Source organism: Schistocerca piceifrons, chromosome 3 (genome assembly GCF_021461385.2).
Source record: "Schistocerca piceifrons isolate TAMUIC-IGC-003096 chromosome 3, iqSchPice1.1, whole genome shotgun sequence".
Lineage (NCBI taxonomy): Eukaryota > Metazoa > Arthropoda > Insecta > Orthoptera > Acrididae > Schistocerca > Schistocerca piceifrons.
This window is the reverse complement of record NC_060140.1, coordinates 124212403-124232166: the sequence shown is the minus strand read 5'-3', so window position 1 is coordinate 124232166 and position 19764 is coordinate 124212403. Positions and strand designations below refer to the sequence as shown.

The following is a 19764-nucleotide window of genomic DNA, read 5'->3' as shown; positions in this document are numbered from 1 at the left end:
TCTCCACTATAAGTAGCCAAAGAATGTTTTGCCGCTGAAAGTTTAGGGCGGCCGATAGCCGCATACGTAGCACTATTTATGAGAGTCACAGACGCACCAGTGTCTAATTGAAAATTGAAGGTCTTATCTTGGATGCGTAGCTTCACAAATAGTTTATTACACTGTCTCTGGATCGGTGCAGTGGAGGCGGAAGACACAAAATCAGCGCGTTTAGCGCGTGTTCGCTGCTTACGACAACTCGTGGGTTGGGCGGGTGGAACAACAACTCCCGCTTCACTTGCAGTCTGTACATCACTTTTTACAGCGTTTGAATGACGCTTGGGTCGCATAGCAGAGGGCTGGGTGGGTGGCTTATTGCGAACAAGTTTATTACCCACACGAACCGTGGAAGAGTCTTTAAACGCGACCTTCTGGGCGGGCTGGCTTTGAAGAACATGAATATCCATGGGCTGGGCAGCACTAGAATTGTTCTTGCGTTTACGCAAACAAACAGTCTGGATGTGTCCTTTCCTTTGACAAAGTGACAAACCGCGTTTCTCAATGGGCAACGTTCACGAGGATGAGCAAGAACACACTTAGGGCAAGACTTAACTTTATCATTTTGCACACGCGGCTGACGAATGTGTTTAACATGCCGCGGCCGGCTAGTGTTTACAGTCTGACTCTGCCGGTGGGGCCGCGGGCGTGACATAACTTGCTTAGCACAGGCAATTTGAGAAATACTTGGCTGATCTAACTCACACTCAGCATAGTCAAAAGTATCTTGGGCTTCAATGATGTTCATCACAGTCTCTAAGGACGGGTCAGGCAACTTTAAGATAGCAGCACGAATACGAGAATCTGCAATGTTTTGAGTAATAGCGTCTTGTAACATGACATCACTGTAGGAAGCTCCACACACACAATTAAATCGGCACTGACGGGTGAGGCCCCGTAAATCTGTTAACCACTGTTTATTAGATTGATGTGGCAGTTTCTTTAATCTGAAGAACTTGAATCTGGCTGCTGCCACATGAACTCGCGACTCGAAATACTCAGCAAGCTTGTTAACAGCAACGTCATAGTCTAAAGCTTCTGGCTGGGATTCTGGGAACAACTTACAAAGTAGTCGATAGATTTCCACGCCTGCAGTGGAAATTAAATAAAGCTGCCGCTCAGTACCTGTGATTTTGTAGACTGTCATGTGTGCCTGCAACTGCGCGAAATATTCTTGCCATTCTTCTCTGGATTCATCAAAAGCCCGGAACTGTGGTGCTGCCTGTGCTTGTTCCTTTTGTGTTGGAGGATTAGCCACTTGTTTGGTGATTGCTTCCACCAGACTTTGTATTTGCTGACTCTGTAACAAGATCAACTGTTGTAATTCGGCAGACATAGTGAACACAAATTAAACCAGCCCCCAAAAGTTTATCTCTATAATTAGTATAACAAGAACAAGTTGAACCAGCCCTGCACATGAGTTCGGAAGACCTCGTCGCCAGCTTTTGTGGCAGTGTTCGTAGCGACAAACACTTGGCTGTAGAAATGGCTTACGAAGTCACCGCCATACTTTTAATAGCGGGCCGACCGGTCCGCTGGAACAGTAAACAGAAAGATGAAACCCCAAACACTCTGATTAAATAAGTCGGTACTTATCTTTATTCATGAAGATACAGAAACACAGTAGTGAACTCGGTGGCTACAGAAATCTGTCTAGTTCGAGTCGGAGCGGCTAGGTCAGCGTCGGCTGACGACAAACAACAACTCTGCCGCGATGAACACACAACTGACTAGCAAGTACACAATTCGGTGGCGAGTATACAACTGAGCGGTGAATACAGAACTGTCCTAGCGCTCGCCATTCCAGTGCTTAAGAAGGCAGAAGCCAGCGGTGGCGCGCGCAGACTTGCGGCGATTTCCTGTATCGCTGGCGCTGCTTATGCGGACGGCATCCGAACTTTGATGCTGCCAACCTTTTGGCAGCGGGCTTTAGAAGAAGACCTTTTGGACAAAAGATTAGATTCACAGCAGTCTTTTTGTTGTGCCTGTATGACGAGTAACAATCTGTCCTTTTCATAATATTGTCCTTGCTCCATAAAAGAATTTCTGAATGCAACACACACACACACACACACACACACACACACACACACACACACACACACACACACCAGAGCACGTGCATACTGTGATCTACCCCAACTACATTTAATGTTACTCTGTTCCTCTCTTAAACACACAGAATAAATATTATCTCATAACATAAAATTTCAAGTCATTCACTTAACATGCAGGACACATATCAAAACACTAAAATTGGTTTACAGTTTTTTTCCAAATATTATTCACGTACACACTGCAGTAGATACATAATTGATACAGAACTCATGATTCTCTTTTTTAAATTTTAATCCTAAGTGGGTGTCTCCCCTTTTCAGATCAGCCTTCATGAATTTTTCATTTAAATAATAACATTTCTGCACCAGTTTGTCATATAAGATTTTTTCAGTGATTCTAAGTTAATATTAAACAATTGGTTTCTTTTCACTTTGTCATAAACCTTTATACTCATATTCTGCAGAGTTTTTTGCATAAAGCCTTAAGTGATGAGTAGACAGCATAAAGTTACTTTGATTCATGATGTTGAAATTGGTTTGCTACAGATAGATCACCATTCTTATGTACAAAGATAATCCATTCCTGGATTTACAGTGAATGAACACTTAATGTGCTGAGATATTTGAGAAGTGGGTGGCAAGATTTTCTTCACCCAACATTGTGCACATCTCTATTGATGGGTTTTTGAAGTTTTAATATTCAAGACATATGGTTCAGGCTACCCCAAAATATATTTCCATAGCTTATTGCTGATCTGAAGTAGCTGTGAGATACTATGTTCAGGATGGTAGCAATGTGTAATATTACCATAGCAAATGCTAGGCCATTTAATTTACTTACAAGGTACTGTATATGTGAGCCCCATTAAACTAGTATTTAGAAATGAGTGGGCCTCTTACATACAAAAGTTTCTTGCAATTATGTAAGAGAACATCCAAGTGATTCATGAATTATTTAAAAATCTTTGTAATTTCCATTGTGTTAATTGTTTTTGAATAATCAAACTGTAAATTATCATGAACACAAGAGCAGACTGTACCATTTTCTGTGGTTCGAGGAGCATTGCACTTTTTGCAATGTATGATACTTTTTAACATTAATTGCCAGTGATATGTGTATTGCATTTTCTTTTAAAGGTGGAAATATTCACAAAAAATTATTCCAAAGATTGCAAGTATTATTCACAAGGTCATCAGTGCACAACAATTTCACCCCACAGCACTCTAATAAACATGGATCAGGAATATCATTTATTTAAAATGAACATCATTAAGTAAACTGTAACAGTCTCAAAAAATTCATATTTTATTCCAGCAGTGTAGGATAAGATAGACTGCTACTTATTGTAAAGATGAGACATTAAGTTGCAGAAAGGCACAATTAAAATCACTTACAAATAAGCTTTCAGCCATTGCCTTCTTCAGAAAAAGAGAAACGCACACCATTCATTCACATAAGCAAGAACACCTAATACACACAAGAACAACAACTCCAGCAGATTGGACCAGAATGCAACTATGATATGGAATGAAAGCAGCAATCTGGAGGGGGTGGGAAAAGGAAAGGGGCAGCAGTGTAAGGGTGGGAGGAGAGATGAGTACTCTGGCAGAGTGTTCAGGAACTAGAATGCCAACAGGTGCAGCATCTGGAGGTTTTGGAGCAGGGAAATGGAGAAAACAGAGTGAAAAAGGAGAAGATTGGGGAAAGATGGGTGGGTGCATTGGCAGAAGGCAGCAAACAAAAAGGGGGTAGGATATGAGAATGGGGAGGACTTGATAGGACAGAGGGGATGGAAGCTGTTTGCTGAAGGGTGTGGTGACATTATGTTACCATAGGTTGAGGCCATGATAATCACAGAAGTGGAGAATGTGTTATGGGCATAACTCTCATATCCACAGTTCAGAAAAGTTGGTGATTGAGGGGAGGATCCGGATGGCTCAGGCAGTGAAGCAGCCATTCAAAACAAACATGTTATTTTCAGATGCATGTTGTGCAACAGGTTGGTCTACATTGCTACTGGCCACAGTTTGGTCATTGCTGTCCATCCTGGTGGACATCTGGTTGATAGTCATACAAGTCTAAGAAGCTGTGCAATTATTGCAGCAGAGTAGGTAAATGACATGACTGCTTTCACAGGTGGTCTTGCCCCTGATGGGGTAGGATATGTCTAGTTGGCATATTCAGTGGATTCTCCTTAGTGGGATGGTTTAATGCTGTGGATGGTGGGTATGTCTACCGGATCATGCTTGGTAGGCTCATTTGTCACCTGCTTTACTACTCCGAACAGTTTACCACCCATCTCCAATCGGTGAAATATTTCCACTATTGTGGCCTTATTCAGCTGAGATGGACTGACTGGACCAAACTCTTCCATCAGTGGTTGAACATTACTATTACTTGCTCATTCCATTTTGGTTTGATAACAAGTCCTTACCATACTGAAAAGGCAAGATAATCTTAGAATGCTAACTGTCAATTAAAATAATAAACAAGCATTCTAAATAAATATATACTGATTAATAATTGTAGTGAAATCCCACTATAATTAATAACTGGAAAAAATTATTCTCACCTCACTTGATTGATTGTTACATGCTACAGATACAGAAAAATTCACTGTCTCTAAGCTACTTAATTACAAAAATGTCTGTATTTACTATTAGGTTCACACTACTTAGTACAGCTTGGCACAAGCAAAAAATTAGTAGTAGTAAGTACAAAATACTGTCGACTTGCATATACTGTGACCCCACCACTGTGTTAATCTGCAATGGCTTCCCTACTTAATGACGCATGTACATGAAAGATATAATAACACTTTACTTGTAATGCAATACAAAGTCCTTTAAAGAAGGTGCCACATTACAAATGAATACTCTCCTTACATACAACAGATTAGTTATTTACAATTATTTAAGAGAACATCCAACTGGTTTGTGAATAGTTTAATCTTAGAAAGGTTTGTTCTATTAATTGCTTTTGATTAATCAAACTGTAAGTTTTTATTATGAACAAAGAACAGGATGTAACTTCTGTTAAAAGTTGGAAATATTCACAACAAATTCCCAATACCGCAGGCTCTGTTTGCAAGGCCAAGAATCTACCAACAATTGCATCTCAAAAGAACTCTCCAAAAAAGGACAATCATTTACTTAAAAGAAAAATTGATAAGTAGATTGTAACACTCTCACCAGACTCATATTTTTTCCTGTTTTTCATACACAGACAAGGTTAGCACATCTTGTGATTGTGCAAAAACATTCTAAAGATTGGTGAATGTAATAGCCATCCTGTGTCTGTTCTAATCATAAACTCACAATAATGTCTTCAGGCAATGGCCCATCAAACCAAGTTTAAGATCCAGAAACATGTCCCAAAATCATATTGTGGTTATGTTTTATATAGAACATGAACATGGTGATATTAGAAATGAGTAGTATTTTCATGAATTGAAAACCCTCGAACATTGCATTACACAAAGCGAAACTTTTCCATCAAGTAACAAATTGAAGAACCACTGAGATGATAGGTACTTTAAGTATAATGAAACATCCTTTTTACAAAGTAATTAATTTACAAATACATTTACTTGTTTGATAGTTCAAAGAACTTAGAACTACTTGGAGTGAGAAATAACAAGCAATTTTGAGTTCTCCCTTGAACATTTAACTCTGGAGCATGTAGTACAATTGTTTCTTAATGTTAAAAGAATAGTTGACAATGCACTGGAGAGATATTTAACTAGTATGATAGATCATTATGGGAGGGACCCTCCATGGTATATGATCATATGAAGAAACTTCTAAAGAAACAGAATATAACAGTAAAACAAAACATTGATAGGAAGGTACTGAATGAAATGTATTACGCTGTCAAGAATGTATTCTACAGCTACATCTACATTTATACTCCGCAAGCCACCCAACGGTGTGTGGCGGAGGGCACTTTACGTGTCACTGTCATTACCTCCCTTTCCTGTTCCAGTCGCGTACGGTTCACGGGAAGAACGACTGTCTGAAAGCCTCTGTGCGCGCTCTAATCTCTCTAATTTTACATTTGTGATCTCCTCGGGAGGTATAAGTAGGGGGAAGCAATATATTCGATACCTCATCCAGAAACACACCCTCTCGAAACCTGGCGAGCAAGCTACACCGCGATGCAGAGCGCCTCTCTTGCAGAGTCTGCCACTTGAGTTTGTTAAACATCTCCGTAACGCTATCACGGTTACCAAATAGCCCTGTGACGAAATGCACCACTCTTCTTTGGATCTTCTCTATCTCCTCCGTCAACCAGATCTGGTATGGATCCCATACTGATGAGCAATACTCAAGTATAGGTCGAACGAGTGTTTTGTAAGCCACCTCCTTTGTTGATGGACTACATTTTCTAAGGACTCTCCCAATGAATCTCAACCTGGTACCCACCTTACCAACAATTAATTTTATATGATCATTCCACTTCAAATCATTCCGCACGCATACTCCCAGATATTTTACAGAAGTAACTGCTACCAGTGATTGTTCCACTATCACATAATCATACAATAAAGGATCCTTCTTTCTATGTATTCGCAATACATTACATTATGTTAAGGGTCAGTTGCCACTCCCTGCACCAAGTGCCTATCCGCTGCAGATCTTCCTGCATTTCGCTACAATTTTCTAATGCTGCAACTTCTCTGTATACTACAGCATCAGCTGCGAAAAGCCGCATGGAACTTCTGACACTATCTATTGTGTGGAGTCTTTCATGACTGCTGTAACAAAATCTCATTGAAAATTTTTCAGAAAACCCAAAGAAATTATGTCATATGTAAAGACCATCAGTGGTGCAAAAGGTAGTGTCCAGACATTAATGGATGATACAGGAACTGAAATTGAAGGTAGCAGTGCAAATGTGTAAATGCCAAACCTTGTTTTTGATACCCATATTCCTTTGCAAAGGAAAATCCAGGAGTATTGTCCCAATTTAATTCTTGTGCCACTACAGAAATGACTGATGTAGATATTAGCATCAGTGGCACTGAGAGGTAGCTGTAATCACCAAGACAACAAAACTTGATGATCGCAGAGGGTTAGTCATATGTAAAGCAAATGGTAAATTTTTGTTCCTTGGTGCTTCAGAATATGCTATAAATTTTCTTTTTTCCCCAATTAGATTCAATACCTCCTTATTAGGCATTTGATCTACCCAACTAATCTTCAGCATTATTCTGTAACACCACATTTCAAAAGCTTCTATTCCCTTCGTGTCTGATTTGTTCATCATACATGTTTCACTTCTGTACAATGCTCTCTTCAGTCGTATACATTCTAAAAAGTCTTCTAAAATGTAAAATTTATATTCAGTGTTAACAAACTCTTTATCAGAAATGCTTTTCTCACTATTGCCAGTCCATATTTTATATCCTCTCTACTTCAACCATCACCAGTTATTTTATTGCCCAAATAATAAAACTCATGAACTGCTTTTAGTGTCTCATTTCTAACATGACCACCTCTGTAGCAGTAGGATGAGGGACAAGAGTTCCTAAAAGGAGGGACATTTCAAGATTTTGAGGGACACAATATGACATGAAATTAAATCCACAGTTAAGTTCTTTTCTTTCACTTATTCGTAGAAAAAATGGTTTCCACAAATACAACTTAATATTAGTTAACATAAAAATCAGTACTTAAATTACTGTAGGATTATAAATCAATAAACATATTTGACCTAGTTTATTTTTAGGAACATAAATGTTATATTATTTCTTACAAATTGAATACATGTTGTTTATGTTTAAAAGAATATTTCTTGTTGTTTCTTTCACATGCAAAAATTTCCTTTTCATTTAAAACTGTATTGAGAAAGTCTTTACATTCTACATTATAATTTATTTTCACTTTAATCTCTGCTTTGAGTGTGTCCATATGAAGCCTTTTTCTAATCCCAAAGTTGTGGTGAACCCTTTCAACAAATTCTTTATGAGCATAGCTTAAAAACTGGTAAAAATAATCCTAACACAAACTACCAACCAGCAAACCAAAAATATCACACATGTGCAGAGTCAATTTTCATTACCAAAGTCACTGGAAAGGATGTTGCAAAAGCCCTCAGAGAGTTAAAAAAAATTCATATTCAGCTGTAATTGATGGTATCCCAGCAGCTGTCATCAAAAATTGTGTACACACAATTGCTGAACCATTAACACACCTCTGTGACTTTTCTTTCCAGGCAGGTACTTTCCCTGAAGCTCTGAAACTTTCTAAAGCAATTCCTGTCTTCAGAAAAGGTGATAATAAAGATATGAATAACTACAGGCCTATCTCAATCTCATCCTGATTTTCTAAAGTTTTTGAAAAAATAATGTACACAAAACTGATAGCCATTGAAAAAAAAATTACTAAGTTTAGCTCAACATGGGTTCAGAAGCAACAAATCTACCGAAACTGCAGTATATGAGTGCATAAATATGCTATTAGATCTGTTAGATAAAAAACAACATATAACATGCATATTTCTGGATCTGTCAAAGGCTTTTGACACTATTGACCACAAAATATAGCTGGAAAAAATAGAACACTATGGTATCAGGCGAATTGCAAACAATTGGATTGCTTCATTCCTAACCAATCAGATGCAGAGAGACAGCATGAAATACACTAATAGACAAACCTACTCAATAAGCAAAATACTATCTAGTAATAAAACTGTAAAGCAAGGTGTACCACAGGCCTCAGTATTGGGACCTTACTTTTCCTCCTGTACATTAATGACTTGACCCAGAATGTAGATGCACACAAAACAATAATATTTGCTGATGACACAATTGTACTCCTCAAAGGGGAGAATACAGAGGGTGTGCAAAAAGCTGTGAACCTGGCCACTGAACAACTCAGCAACTTGGCTAAAATCAACAGATTAACTATCAACACCAAAAAGACAGCTTCCATGAACTCTCACACAACACAAAATGCAAATTCCTCTCAGCCACTTGTCACCGTAAATAACCAGCCAATAGATACTGACACTGTTTTGAAATTCCTGGGTCTGTGGGTTCAAGATAACATGAAATGGAATACACAAACAGGAAAGATAAATGCCAGAATTAGTACTGGCTGTTATGCATTGAGTGTACTGAAATCATGTGCTAGCCTGAAAACATTAGCCATCATGTACTATGCTTACATACAAGCACACCTAAAATATGGTGTGATATTCTGGGGAAATTCTCCAACTGCTTTAGCAAATTCAAAATCCAGAAGAGAGCAGTGAGGATTATTAATGGGAGCAAACCCAGAGACTCCTGCAAACTCTTCTTCAGAAAGTTGGAAATCCCTACACTGCCTTGCCTATACATTCTCAAGATTCTAAAATTTTTCAGAAACCACATAGTCCAACTGACTCCAGAGCTGTAAAAAATAATGAAATACATAAACACAACACCAGGAAAAACTCAAATCGGCATGTTTTATGTACAAATGCTCAACTGTGTAAAAAGGGAGCTTTCCACATGGGCCCCCAACTGTTCAACAATCTTCCCACTAGTGTTAAGTCCAACGAAGGCAACATAAAATTTAGCAAAGCCATGAAGTCACATTTGTTGTGTCACTGTTTTTACTCTGTAAATGAATACCTAGAACAGTAATCTTGCTATTTATGTTAAGGGGCTCCGGAATGCCCTATACTTGCAATGTTAAAATAACGCTTATAAATTACATCTTTCCTCACTAAGTATTTGAGGTAGGAAGTTGAACTTTTTACAGATTATTTATTGGAATATGGGCTACAACTTAACACAGGGATTTTACAAAATTTTAGTTCAGTTATTAAAGATGATTTTTTTTCAATTGTAATGAAAATTCACAACATTTTTTTGCAATTTTTTATTTATATATTCAAAAATATACAGTTTTTTGGAAAAAGGCTGTGTTAAATTATGCAGAAGGTACTGTGTAACATTTACTGAAAGTTTGAAACAAATATGTTTGGTAGATCCTTAGAAAACATGTAATTAGTATGAGAAAATAAAAGTTTTGGGAATCGAGCGACAAAGATTGGATTAACTTTTTAGTGCATTCCAGGTCCATAGGATGGATTATCTTCATCCTCTGCAAACTCCTCCTCCAGCTTCCTCTTGTTCCTCCTCCTGTTTACTCTTGCTTGTATTTCTAGACTCTTTACAGCCCTGTCTGCAGCCCGAAGGCGTTCCTTGTCTAAAGCAAGCATCGCTCGTTGTTGTGTTCGTAGATTTTGCTACCATTTTCTTCAGTTGCAGTTACTGCAACACTGTTCCAAAAGGTGGTCATGTATGAACACTTATCACATTTCAGTTGCATTTCACTAGCAAGTCCTATGTGCTTTATTATGGAGAGTTCCAGACCAACTTCACTACAATGAATACATCTTACACAGTTTGAAAAAATTCCTTTGAGAACTGACATATCAAATATTTCATTCACATCCGATTCGCCCATAAAACATTCATAGTTTTCACTCATTGAACCAAGCTTCTTCTGTGAAGTATTTTCTTTCCCACTTTGACTGCTATGGGCAAGTGTACTTGAGAGGCTAGGTTCACTCACTTGGTTATCGTCTTTATTGTTTACAGTAATAACACATACCTTTGGCTTTACAACATTTCTCCTTTTCTTAAAAGCCCTCATAGGATTTCTAATAACTTTACTTTTACTCATTATTATACTTCAGCAAACCAGGGACTCAAGAAACAGAATTAATTACGAATATTTTCGAGATAACAACAGAATAAATAAACATGAAACAATCGACAATCACACCAGCGATATATATTGAACCATCACAGGTTAGCCACAATACATACTTTATCTCACATCACTAAAATGTACCTGATGAACACGGATGTTAATAATAACACCATTTGACAGCAGTTTAACAGCGCCACAGTGGGTCACGCCCATGTAGAACACATTTCAAAAAAAAATTAAAAATAGTTGTAGTCTTCGGAATTGAATAAATTATATATCTATTAAAAGGTAATAGTCTGCAGATTCAGAAAATGCAAAAAAGTAAAAAATTGAATTTTTCATGATTTTGAGCCCCTTAAACTGAAAACATTGAGCAATGGAGTGAAATAAACTTAACGAATCTTTGCAATATAATACATTAGGATACTATATGTTAATGTATGTTAACAATGGTAACTGATATTTTCTGACATCTGTATCACACTGTGTACCATCAGATCACATGGAATAAATAAATAAATAAAACCTTTGTCTCTGGCTGAGTTTCTTTCAACAAATGCATTTCTTGGTGGAATTGAGAATAAAATCTCTAACAACTTTGCAAGATTGCCATTATTTTGTTTTTTACTGGAAGAACTTTTAGATTTGCTATCCATTTACTCATATGAGGTTATTTTTATTATTTACTGTAATGCTAATTGTGTGATTTACTATTAAAAAAATCATTCATACATTTCACCAACATCTATTCTATTTTCTAAATGTAATCCCTGAAACATTTTCACAACAGAGTTGAAATCAACCTCCTTCTACAGAGACATTTTACAGGATGCGTTATTTACTGACAAATCAAATCTAGAGATCTAATACTCCAATGCTGTTTTATACCACTGAATAAACCTTAACTCCATTGGTTGTATACTTTATGCTGTCAGAAGATTAAGACAAGTCATAGTTTTGAACCCAAAAAATCTAACTGATATTCATTGTTCTAACTGATTTCTAAGGGACTCCATTATAGAAAACACTTCAACAACCAACAGATTATCTCTTTCTAAGGACTCCTTAGTCACATGAAACAGTTTTAGACAATTATGAAAAAAACAACAAATAACAATGTGTTCTAAATACATTCTGGAAAAACTTGTATGGCTACTGGACAGTTCTCCCCCTGTGTTACAAAATAACATATTATGACTGAAAAGTATTGCTGTGGCCTATCAACAGCTGGATAAATGTCTTGCAGTTTCCATACATTCAGTATCACAAAATTCAAAATACTGCTTCAAGCCCACTACTGTTTTTGAGTGGCAGGAGAAATAGTTATAAATTTTTGTAATAAAACCTTCTAAATCAAAAAGTTGAAGTTGATCAATTGCAAACTTAGATACACCATGAATTTTATGAGCTGAGCAACATACTGGGATTAAAAAATTATTTTCATTTCATAGCACAGTAAATACATACTGAATATTTATTCCGAAAGTTGACATGTGCATTGTCAGCAGAATATGAAGAAATTTTAATGAGACTTAAATTGTGCAATGTTAATCTGCCTCTAATTGGATCAGAAATAGCGTTTGCAGACTCATGATTGTTACCGTACTATAATAATCCTGTTCTACATTTTTTTTAACTGAAATACCTAGTGATGACTGGAAACATTTTAGTGTGTCCACAATTAGAGGCATCACTTGCTACTGACTAAAACATTTCTATCAACGAGGTCTTTAATATGTGGAGTTATTGATAATGGTGCAAGCACATAGGTAACTATTGATTTTGCTTTTTTTCTTCCCAGAGAAATGTTCCTAGCAATTTCTGAATCTGAGTCACAATTGTAATAATGGTAAGGTGCATTGTGTGGTACATTGTGATATACCTTGGTTAATTCAGAAGCTGTAACTTTATCCTGATGCAGGCTGTTTTCAGAATTTGACCCAAAAACGAAGTTATTGTCTTGTTCTTGATTCAGAGGCTCACATTCTTTTCATGTTGTTGTCCATTCACATGTTTAGTAATGTCATTAATGCCTCCATGACCAACACTAAATGTCTTATTAAATGTTATACATATGGGTTTGAACCAGTTACTTGCACATGATGCCAAGAATGGTGCATTCATTTCCCACTTCGAGTTGTATACTCATAAATACTTTTTAGTTATGGAGATACTTCATGATTTAGTCCTCTTCTTTTTGCCATTATCTTCTTGTGAATCATATTCACCTCATGAAACTTCCATTTTCACTTACAACTGCAGATTACAACAGATTAAATTAATATGTGTAACATTGTCTACAAATACAACAACTGAACCAACAATCAAAAAGCTAAGATGAGTAACATCAGATAAGCAATTATCTGAAATCTGAATACATGTGCAGAAAAAAACGAAAATGTGTCTAAAACACATGGTGTGAGATGAATCTGGGACTTTTATAATGTACCAAAATGTAGGATTATCCCACAAAAATCAGGATGGTTGGTCAGCCTACTCATTTCCTAAGTTAATTCTATCAGCATTGCTTAATTTAATTAGATTACACTCCACTATGATTGTTTTAATTTTGTTGATTTTCATTAATAACCTCTTTCCAAAACACTACCCATTCTGTTCAAATGCTCTTGTAAGTCCTTTGTCGTCTGTGAGGGGATTACAGTGTCATTGTAAAACTTCAAAGTTTTTATTTATTCTCCCAAAAATTTAATTCCTTTCCCAGATTTCTCCTTGTTTTCCTTTACTACTTGCTCAATATACAGACTGAATAACATTAGGGGTAGGTTACAACCATGTCTTATGCACTTCTTAACTGCTGTTTCCCTTTCATGTCCTTTGACTTGTGTAACTGCAGTCTGAATTCTGTTCAAGTTGTAGATATTCTTTTGCCCACTGTATTTTGTCTGTGCTACTTTCAGAGTTGCAAAGAGTGTAGTCAAGTCAGTGTTGTCAATACCTTTCTTTAAATCTACAATTGCTATAAATGTAGATTTTCCTTTCTTCAACCTATCTTCTTCTGTGAATTGTAGGATCATTAGTGCCTCATGTCTTGCTGTATTTCTCCAGAATACAAACTTATCTTCACTGAGATCAGCCTATAACCAATTTTTCTTTCTTTTGTAAATAATTCTTGGAAGTATTTTAAAACCATGACTTGTTAACTGATAGGCCAATAATCTTTATAGCTGTCTGCACCTCCATTTGTGAAACTGGAATTATTACATCCTTATTGAAATGTGAAGGTGTTATGTCTGTCTCATATGATTTGCTTATTGAGTTGAATGATTTTATCATGGTGGCTTTCCTAAATATCTCAATAATTCTGAGGGAATGTTGTTCACAGCAGCGATGTTGTTTCTACTTAGATGTTTCAGTGCTCTATCAAATTCTTCTTGCAGTATCTTACCAACCATCTCATCTTTGTTTACTTCCTCTTCTTCTTCTATAATATTTTCTTGAAGATAATTTCACTTGTATAGCCCTTCTATGCATTCTTTTCATCTCTTAGTCACCCCTTCTTTTCCTAGCATGGGGTTTACATCTGAGCTCTTAATATTCATGCATCTGCTTCTCTTTTCTCCAAGGGTCTCTATAATTTCAGTAGTCATGCATGCTTCTTCAGTCTTCTTCTCTGCCCATTCCTCTTACCGATTTTGCACTTTCTGTCAATCTCATTTTTTAGATATCTGAATTTCCTTTTGTGTGCTTCATTTACTGCATGTTTATATTTCTTCCTTTCGTTAGGTAAATTTAATATTGTATGTATTATCCAAGGATTACTCTCCCTTCGATTCTTCTTAATTGCCATAATCTTTTTGATATTTGATGTAGAAATTGCACTAATCCTACCAATCATAATTATTTTAAAAACATCAGACATTATAATCAGTGAGCCTTGTCTTTTTGCCTTGTTGACCCTTTGCTGTGTTTCAGTCTTCTCCCCTGTTTCATTCAATTATTTTCTAGTGGTCCTTTTGGAATTATCAATAGGCTCTGGTTTTATCCATTTATCCAGGCTCTCTCTCCTTAATTTCCTATGTTTTTGTAGTTTCTTTAGTTTTAATCAACAGTTCATTACCAAAAAATTGTGATCAGTTTCCAAATATGCCCCTAGACATGTTTTGCAGTTTAGAATCTGTTCTCAAAATCTGTGCCTCACCATTATGTAGTCAGTCTGAAATGTTCAAGGGTCTCTCTGTCTCTTCCACAAGTACAACATTATTTCATGCATTTTAAACCAAAATAGCCTAATGGGAGATATTGATCATACACAATGAAAGGCAATGGAAATGGTCACAGATTTGTTTGATCTAAGGAAGAGTGTCATGGAGATCCTGGAAAAACTGAACTGGCAGATTCTTTATGCTAGACACAAACTATCATGTAAAAGCCTACTTACAAAGTTTCTAGAACCAGATTTAAGTGAGAATCTGGGAACCTTCTACAACCTCCTACGTATCAATCCCTTAGGAACACAAAGACAAGACTAATTACAATGCAAATAAAGGCCTACAAGCTATCATTTCCTCTGCTTCATATGTAAATGGAATGGGAAGGAGCCTTAGTAAGTGTTAGAGTGGGAAGCATCCTGTGCCACACACTTTTCACTTGGATGCAAGGTAGAGACATATCATAGATGTAGATGTTATATTTTACACACTCCAATAAAAATGTAGGATTTCATCTTTTATAGTACAGTAATTTCAATATGAGAGTGTATTAACACCACAACATTGTTGACTTCAACTGTTGCTTCACAAATAGTGTCATATAGAGACACCTAAATGCAGTTCCCATGATTTGCATAGATAAGGGATACTCTTCAGTTATGCAGGTGGCACTGCCTCAGACTCTACTAGACCCTGTCCAACATAAGTAACATTAAATGTCTAACAGTACTCCACCAAAATATTCAGTGTGTAAAAAACAAAGTACAACAGTTGGAAGTCGAATTACAAATCTTAGACAGCACTGTTATCTGTATTACAGAGCACTGGTGTAAAGAGAGTTAAATCTTATATATTAATTTACCCTCATATGTCCAAGCATGTTCTTATTGCAGAAAAACAATGAAAGGTGGAGGATCATGTATTTATGTTAAGAATGGCATTGAATTTAAAGTCAGAAATGATATTATCATGCTAAGTGTAGACAAAGACTTTGAAGTGTCAGCAATAGAGATAGTTGCTATAAATATGCCCAAGAAACTAACTGTATTATGTGTATATCTTCCTCCCAGTGGTAATTTAGAGGTATTCTTTTCAAAACTTATACAAAGCCTAGGACTAGTGTTCACTCTGAAACATAATATGCTTTTGTGTGGGGACTTTAACATGAATACAACTAAAACAGATGAAACCAGTAACACATTTATGAATATCCAACATAGTTTTGGTATATCATCACTAGTCAACTCTGCAACAAGAATAACCACACATTCATCATCTACCATTGACCATGTAGCTACAGATGTAGGCAGAGAAAACTGTGATGTACTTGTCAAAACCTGGGACTGTCTGATCATCTATGTCAGATTATAAAAGTAAAAGCTTGTATAAAAAAATAATCAAAACAGAATGTATATAAAAGAGTTCACTCTCCATCAGCTTTGCAAGAGTTTTTCTTAAAGTTAGCACATAAAATTTGGGAAGGAGTATACATAGAAACTAAAGTGAATAGCAAGTTCTCCAATTTTATGTCTGAGTTTAAATTAAAATTTGAAGAAACATTCCCCAAAGCATTAATTCCCATTGGAACACCCACCAACAATAAATGGATTACTAAAGGAATTAGAAAAGTGTTCAAATTTGTAAATACCTAAACTCCATTAGAAAGGACAATAGTGTTCCAGGTTTTTTGCACTACTACAATAACTACAAAAGGATCTACAGGAAGGTACTCAACACTGTAAAAAAATCAGCCAATGATAGGTTCTTAAATTTATCCAATAATAAAAGTAAAGCTACATAGGCTGTGGTGAAACAAGAAACAGGAACTGTGAAACAGGGAGGTACAAACACACAAATCAGGAACAAGGAAAACTTAGAAAGTAAACCGAAAGAATTAGCAAATTATGTGAATACCTACTTTAGCAGCATCGCAACAAACATACAGAAAACTTTTCCAAAAGGTGCTAATCAACAGAAGCGTATAGCAAACTCAATTGTATTGCTTCCAATTACTGAGGAGGAAGTATGCATTGTTGTAAGGCAATTAAATAACAAAAACTTGGCAGATTTTTAAATGAAATCCCAGTGTGTGTGCTGAAAAAAATGCATAAATGGTATCAAAGCTCCACTAACAGAAATCATAAATGAACTCTTCAAAACTGGTTGCTTCCCTGACTATCTGAAGCATGCCAAAATTTTACCAGTTCACAAGAAAGGTAATGTAGAAAACATTGAGAACTGCAGACCAGTAGCCCTATTGTCATGGTTTTCCAAAGTGATAGAAACAATAATGAAAAACAGGCTTTTGAGCTATCTAAGTAAATTCGACCTCCTCTGCAATGACCAGCATGGTTTCAGGCCTGGTAGAGGTACAGAATCTGCAATAGCACAAATTTACAAAAACAGTTTTAGAAGCACTAGATGAGAACAGCTATGTAACTGACCTTTTCCTAGACCTGTCTAAGGCATTTGATACAGTTGACCACCAGAAGCTCTCGCATAAATTAGAGGCACTAGGAGTAAGGGGAGTGGTTCTCAAATGGTTTTGTTCATATCTAGAAAACAGAGTACAGTCAGTAGAGATCACACATGTCTCCAGTGCATCAAAGTATATTGAGAAACATATATCTGATCCACAATATATCAGTATTGGGGTCCCTCATGGAAGTGTGCTAGGCCCTGTACTATTTCTGGTGTATATAAATGATTTCTCGCAACATATCAGCCATGGAGAGAAGATATTGTTTGCAGATGATAGCAACATAGTAATCACCAGTAAGATACCAGCACAAATGCTGAGAAATTCTACTGAAGTGCTGAGGGATGTTCACAAATGGTCTCAGGAAAACAAAGAAACTCTCAATGTAAAGGAAACAAATACAATATGCTTTAGAATAAACAGAAAATAGAGTCCCTTAAATTTAAAACTAGATCACATCTCCGTAGATGATGTACCTACAACAAAATTCTTAGGGTTGCACATTGACAGCCAAATGAAGTGGAATGAACATGCTATGAAACTCTCAGAAAAGATATCCACAACGTGTTATGCACTTAGAGCCCTTCTATCCGCATGCAGTAGCAAATGTTTGAGAACTGTATACTTTAGTCATGTTCATTCAGTAATCAGTTATGGTATTATATTCTGGGGAAACAGTGCTCAGAATTTACAAACAGTATTTAAAATGCAAGCGAGAGCAGCAACAACAAGTCACTGTCTTCACCTAGACAGGAAAAATAAGCATAAGACTCAAAATAGCTTCTTGTGTGAAGGTGTAAACTGTATAATAAACTGCCACAGAAAATAAAAGAAGCAGATAACACGTACCGCTTTAGGAAAAATCTTAAATTGTTTTTGCAGGAAAACTGCTTTTACACTATAAGTGAATTCCTTAATACAAATGATAGCAAATAGCTTTTCTTTCACAATATTTTGACAAGGAGCAAAAATGATTGTAAATAACTTATATGTCACAATGTTTAACTACATGTAACAACAAACTGTATAAATATATGAATGTACGCAACTGAAAACATCCATACATTTTAAAATGTCCATGAATGGCTAAATAAATAAATAAATAAATCTCTCCCCACGTTTGTTCCCAACTTCCACCCTCCGCTTTGCACCACATCATTTTCAGTAGTTCTCAATGTCTTTAGTTATATTTAAATTTATAGTCTATTGAGCTACATCCACATTATTTTCTTGAAGGATCATTATATTCTGCCTCCCATGTGCCCCTTCTCACATCCCCTCAATATGCTAAAAGAAACTAACCTACCTCCACCTAGGTGAGCTGTCTCTGGCACTGAATTCCTATCTTTTACCCTGCAGTTCCTTATTATCCTAAGCTGGTTCTCCTCCTGACACACTTTGATTCTTTCGCATTTGACTCACTCTCTCCCTATCAGAAACCACTCACGCTAGTTGAATTACAATACCAAAAGAACAAAGTGCTCTGTGTCTGTCTGTCTTTCTCTCTCTCTCTCTCTCTCTCTCACTCTCTCTCTGTCTCTCTCTCTCTCTCTCTCTCTCTCTGTGTGTGTGTGTGTGTGTGTGTGTGTGTGTGTGTGTGTGTGTGTGTGTGTGAAGGTGGAGGGGGCACATGTCACATGTACATGTGTGATTTGTGTTGCAAATTTGAAAGCTCATATGCAATGTTCAGATTCTCATTACAAGTCTATTCACAGTGCAGCATATCACCCTACAGAGTCTGGTTATCATCAGTCATTTGAGGGTGTAAATTCCAAAAGGAATTTTCCAAAATGACATTAATCCATCATTTTCAGACTGTTGTATTAATTTTCATTTTATCATGTTTCTTAATAAGATTATGGAAAAAGATAACCTAGATAAAGCCGACTCCATAAATATGAGATGCAGAAATGTATTATTGAAGCAACTACACAAAATACTAATCTGTATTTGATGATCAAATAAGTTTCAAATTTGACTTTCAGGTTTGCTGATGATATAGAAATGATGACAGGCAAGAGGCCAGGCCTGTACTGGCTTATCTGCTGGAAATACCTGTCACCACTAGCTATGCTGTCAATACTTGTAGCAAGCTTTGTGGAAATAGCAGTAGATGGCAGTGGCTACCCAGCATGGGTTGCCAGCAAAGGAATAACGGAGCGTCATGAGTGGCCTGTGTGGGCACTTGTGCTTATTGCATTTCTGATACTCATCTCTGTTCTGTGGATTCCAGCTGTAGCCATATGCAGGTAAATTATTTTAAGTAGTAGTGTGAAGTAATTTACAGTAAAACATGAGATACTGTTGTAGGACA

The 19764-nt window shown here is 36.5% G+C and overlaps 1 protein-coding gene across 1 annotated transcript in view; it reads left to right on the top strand.

The window, feature by feature from the left end:
- LOC124788455 (sodium-dependent neutral amino acid transporter B(0)AT3) overlaps positions 1–19764 on the top strand; it is a 157040-nt gene that overhangs the window by 105111 nt on the left and 32165 nt on the right. The window contains exon 11 of the mRNA XM_047255726.1: positions 19436–19699. Coding sequence (XP_047111682.1) covers positions 19436–19699 — 264 coding nt within the window. The remainder of the gene's footprint in view (positions 1–19435; positions 19700–19764) is intronic.